The 5,150-nt window shown below is 54.8% G+C and overlaps 1 protein-coding gene across 1 annotated transcript; it reads right to left on the minus strand.

Annotated features, from left to right (window-relative positions):
• Nucleotides 126–5,145, minus strand: CECR6 (cat eye syndrome chromosome region, candidate 6; the record flags this gene model as incomplete). Its single annotated transcript, XM_021396102.1, has 1 exon — nt 126–5,145. A coding segment is annotated over one exon (1,083 nt), but the record flags the coding sequence as incomplete, so codon positions are not given.

Consider the following 5,150-nt stretch of genomic DNA (forward strand, 5'->3'; position numbering starts at 1 on the left):
TACTTGTACGTCCTCAATTGTGCCTAACTCCTTAGATAAGGATTTCTTCTGGCAAAACTGAGACAGAACCAGAGCTGGACCAGCTGGCAAGCACCAAAACATGCCTGCAAGGCACTGACGGATACAGCTGGGGACCTTCACATGTGTGGGAAGAGCACGTACCTTCCAAATGTGTGTTACAGAAGTTGAATGCTTGTCATTTCTGTGTGGGGCCTGGACGGTGAGGCAGAGCTGTCAAGAAGACTGGCTGTCTCAGGAACACTGAGCACTGCATGCAACCAAACTTGAGATGATATCACTCTACAACTCCCTGAAAAGAAGGTTGTGGGGAGGTGGGGTCAGCCTCTTCTCCCAGGTAACAGTGATAGGATGAGAAGTAATGGCCTCAAGTTGCATCAGTTCAGGCTGGTTATTAGGAAACATTTCTTCTCAGAAGGAGTGGTGAGGCATTGGAACAGGCTGCCCAGGGAGGTGATGTCCCTGGAAGTGGTCAATCACCGTGTGGATGTGGCACTGAGGGACATGATATAGTGGGCATGATGATGATGGGCCAAAAGTTTTGGACTGGATGATCTCAGAGGTTTTTTTCCAACCTTTCTTATTCTGTGAAAGTTGGTGCCACCTTCATGTCCTGTGCACAGGGCCTAATCCATCGGGAGCTAAGCAAGTGGTAGCTGTGAGCTCAGAGTTTCTCCAATGGGAACTCATTTCTCAGATTACGTGAATAATTGCCATCTTGCCGATCCCAGTTTTTAATTTTTTTTTAATCTTACAGTAATTAGCATTTAAATGATATGTTTTTTTCCCCATGAGCTCTTTTCAAGTGGTATACGCTTCTGTGAATCATTTAAGTAGGAAGCTCAGAAGTGTCATCTGGATTTTTTATGTCTTCATTATTCCCCTCTCAAGTTGTCCCCTTGGTGTTGCAGCTTTTAGAATTCTCTTTCACTTACGAGAAGTTTGTTTGAGGGGAAAAATCCAGACACTATTTTAGCAACCCAATATGAGGAAAGCAAGTAACACTAGTGCATCTGTTGGTCCCTGAACACAAAACTGAGCAGCTCAGCAAGACTCAAAGGAGGACAAAATTCGTCACAAGTTTCTAATTTTATTTTAACAATCTTGCTTTTTAAAAAATACAGCTTCTGATTAATGCCAGGGGGGATGCCAAGTGTCCACTGGCCCTAGGCCTCATCTCTCACTTCATTTTCTCATTCTGGAAGAGCAACAAAATGCTAAATAGCTGAGCTCTGCTACAAGCCCTGTAACAGCACCCCAAGGGATGTATGTTTTCATATGGCACAACTTGATAAAGCAAAGTGTTATCGACCTTGACCAGTAATTAATGTTGGGCACAAGATAGTAGGTGTGCAAGGTGTGTTGGGTGAGGTATTGTTCGCACTTGGACAGCACCACTGTCCCTTTCTTCTGCGGGTGGATCTGTTGTGCAGCAGAAGAGTCTAAATGGACATGAGAGCTCAATTAACAAAGAGAAGTTTAAAAGGTGGGGCGGGCTTATAAATGAGACACTGCAGAGCTTTAATTGTTTCTCTGTAGTAAGTGGAGGGCACCTCTGCCCTGTTAATTGCACAGGGGCTTCTGTACAGTCAGCTGCTACAAAAGCTTTACACATCCCGAACAGCACATTTTCTAACACCCTATAAATTACGGGGCTACGAAGAACCACATTTTCTACAGAGGAATTTGACGCAACAGCATCATCATTTTGTAGTGTCATCTGTCCCAGGCAATTATTGCATAAGGGGACAAATTTGAACTGTAATTTCAATGTAGTCAAAGGTTTGAATATGCCATGGCTACTTACGCTTCCAATATGCCATTTTCTCACTAATGTCTTAGATGGAAAAAGGCACTCACTATTGAAAGAGCAGCTGTGAGGGGGTACTGGATAAGTAAGATGTATTAGTAGTAATTCTACTGTGATTCCTCCGCTGTCTCAACTATGCTTATCCCTATGTGTATTAGGGATGTTCTACTCCCTTTGGTGCTATCATGAACCACACCATAGGAGCAGCAAAACAGAGTTGAGGATGAATAGCTTTTTCTTCCTTCACTGTATTTTTGGCACATACTATTCACATTTGACTGAAGCATGGGGTACTTCTAGGTGCAAGTATCTTCTCATTCTCTCTAAACAGTACCGCGGCTCTTTCTGAGCTTTAGCTGTCTGTATAATGCTGGAAAAAGCAGGTGCAAGGAAACCAGTAACTGCACAACCCCCGCAGACCTGTGACTGCACCCCTTTGGCCAGGACGTTAGCATCCCCTCGACACAGCTCACATCACATAGGAAAAGTTCACAGTACTTAGTTTTACAATCACGGTCACTCACAGCACCAAGATTGTCCAGACAAAAAAGAATTACTGAAGAGAAGGCCACTGGCCAAAATTCACACAAGTGCCCACCTGAGGTCTCAGGTTAAAAATAAAGCACTGGTGGGAAAGTTAAGCCGAGTCTGTGCTGGCTCTGTTTGGCAGGGGGAGAGCAGCAGGTCTCCCCTCCTAGCTCGGAGCAGAGCAGCGCTGTCGCCCCGTTGTTCCTGCGCCCTCGAGGCTTGTCAGCCACCTGAGGGCACGCAGTTCTGCCTTTGGGGAGCTGGAAGTTGGCACTGCTGTAAACATGTCCGCTGGAGTGGGCCCTGCTGCGTGAAGGGCTGGAGGCCGGAGCCCTGGAAGAGGTGGGGGTGGGCAGGACTGGGCCATGCCTGCATCCTGCTGCTGGCTCTGCAGAGGAGGTGGTGGGCTCTTGTGCCCGTTCCTGTCAGGACAGCTTGAAAAAAGGCTCTGGACGGGAAGCCAATGACAGCAGCCTCGGCCAGGGAGCGAAAGAGAGGCCTGTGAGAGGCAAGGCCTTCCAAGCGTGGCCTCTGTGCTCCTGCTTCGGTGCAGCCAGTTTCGGGAGTGGCTGGAGCCAGGCTGAAGAGCAGGCCTCAACACACCCCTCACATGCATGGAGCTTAAAACCAAAGATAACTGTGTTTCTATGAGACAGTAAGTACAACTGACCGCTCCCCCACCACCCTCAACCACATACACCCAGAGGGCAGGGTGCTGGAGTGCCTTGCCAGCACAGGCCCCAAGCAACACCCATCCCTCCACCGCTATTTGGGCACTGCCCTGCTGCTCTCTCAAACAAATGTGGGAAAAGAGGTTGGGGGGGATCTTTCCAGCACTCCCACCCTACACAAAGGGGGGTCCCTACACTGCATAAAGAAAAACCAACACTGATCCCACAAACATGCATATTCACAGAGAAATGAGCGCCCCAGCAAGTAGGCGCCACTGTCTGAAGCCAGCAGGAGGCTGCCTAAACCCTGTTCTCACCAGAAGTCAGTGTCTTGGTGGGAGCGAGCCCCCAGACCGTGTCCGTTTTGGATTTGTTTCTTTAGCGTGTGAAGTCAATGTAAGATGCCAAAGGTTGAAGCACAGAGGTAGACATTTACAGCTCAGAGAAAGTGGCTTCAAGGCTTGAAATGAGCAGATGGCCGGTGTGCTTCCAGGCGTTCCCCAGCTGCTGCTCCCCAACCTCCCCAGCTCTGCTGGGACGCGGGGTGGCTTTGCAGGACCGGTGGAACCCAAGCGTGCTTGTTCTTGTCCTGCACGCACCCGAAAGGCACATCTCTGCTGCTTGGGCCCCTCTCGCATCTCATCACTGGTCAGCAGGAGTTCCTGAAGGAGTGGGGAGTATCTGGTCCCTGTTGGTTAGAGGAAGAAAAGAAAACCAAATCCTTATGGTCACAAAGCAACACAACGTCTTGGTGGGGAGTGGAGGGGAAAGAGTGGGATCCTCCAGGCAGTGCAGAGGCGCAAAAGCACTGGAAGAGGACCCGTGGTGAGGCGCAGGTGTGTTTTCCAGGGGTGAAACATCGGCCATGGGCTCCTGCAGGTAGCGGGATTCACGTCATGCTTCCACTGATGGGATTGTCTATAGGACAGGGAGGGCAGCAAGAGTCCGATGGGGTGGCCACGTCCCTTCCCACGCTTGGCCACAGCAGAGGGAACCTGAGCAGAAACACAGAGAGACTGGTGGGGCTCAGCGGGCTCAGCCCTGAGCGGTGACGGCCAGCGCATTGACGTAACCATGAGGGCCCACGTCGACGTCGGACAGCCCGTGGCCCAGCGGGGCGGCGGCGGGGGCCCCGGCAGCAGAGCTGTACTTGGCGGGCGGCAGGGAGGCAGTGGGGTGCAGGAGGCAGCAGGTCTCCAGAGCCTCCAGGCCACGGCAGGCCAGGAAGAAGAGGTTCTTCAGCATGAAGAGGGAGAGCGGCTGCTGGTAGCGCAAGAGCAGGAGGCAGCGGAGCGCCAGCAGCGGCGCGTCCAGCAACCCGGCAGGCAGCAGCAGGTGGAGGGTGAGGCGTGCGGCTCCGGGCGGGCGGGCGGCGCTGAGCTCGTAGAGCCACAGCACCGGCGAGGCCAAGCAAAGGAAGTAGACGGCGATGAGGAGGTAGCGCAGCGGGGCGGGCAGCGGTGCGGGACGGCTGGGCTGCAGCACCAGCTCCAGCAGGGAGAAGCTGTCGAGGAGGTCGAGGCAGGTGGCGAGGAAGGCGGCGGCGGCGCGGTGCTGCGGCGGAGGCTGCGGGGGCAGGAGCAGCTGCCCGGAGCCCTCGGCGCCGATGGCCCGCAGCAGGCAGTAGAGCAGCGGGGCGGAGAGCGCCAGGGTAATGCGGAAGCCGGTGGTGCCCAGCGGCAGGCGCAGCTCGATCAGCTCCAGGATGGAGGTGCCCAGAATGAGCGCCGCCTTGGGCGTGAAGGCGATGGAGTAGATGAGCCAGGCCAGGTGCGCGTAGGCGAAGTCGCCGCCGCGGGGGGGGCCGCCGGCCCCGCGTCCCCCGGCCCCGCGCCCGCCGGGCGGGCCGTGCAGCAGCAGCGGGTGCGGCGGCGGCGGCCCGGGGGGCGGCGGGGGCCGCTCCCGGCGGCGCGCCCGGCTGTTGCGGCAGAAGAAGATGCCCCAGCCGGCCGCCAGCACCAGGTCGGTGGCGATCCAGCTGCACCAGTACAGGTCGGTGACGGCGATCAAGTAGAGGTCCAGCAGCGCGCCCTGCCCCAGCAGCAGCACCAGGGACAGCGCCTGGAAGCCCCAGCGCCGCCCGCCCGCCGCCCCGCCGGGCCCCAGCAGCAGCGCCCCGGCCG

This window comes from Numida meleagris, chromosome 1 (assembly GCF_002078875.1).
Source record: "Numida meleagris isolate 19003 breed g44 Domestic line chromosome 1, NumMel1.0, whole genome shotgun sequence".
NCBI lineage: Eukaryota > Metazoa > Chordata > Aves > Galliformes > Numididae > Numida > Numida meleagris.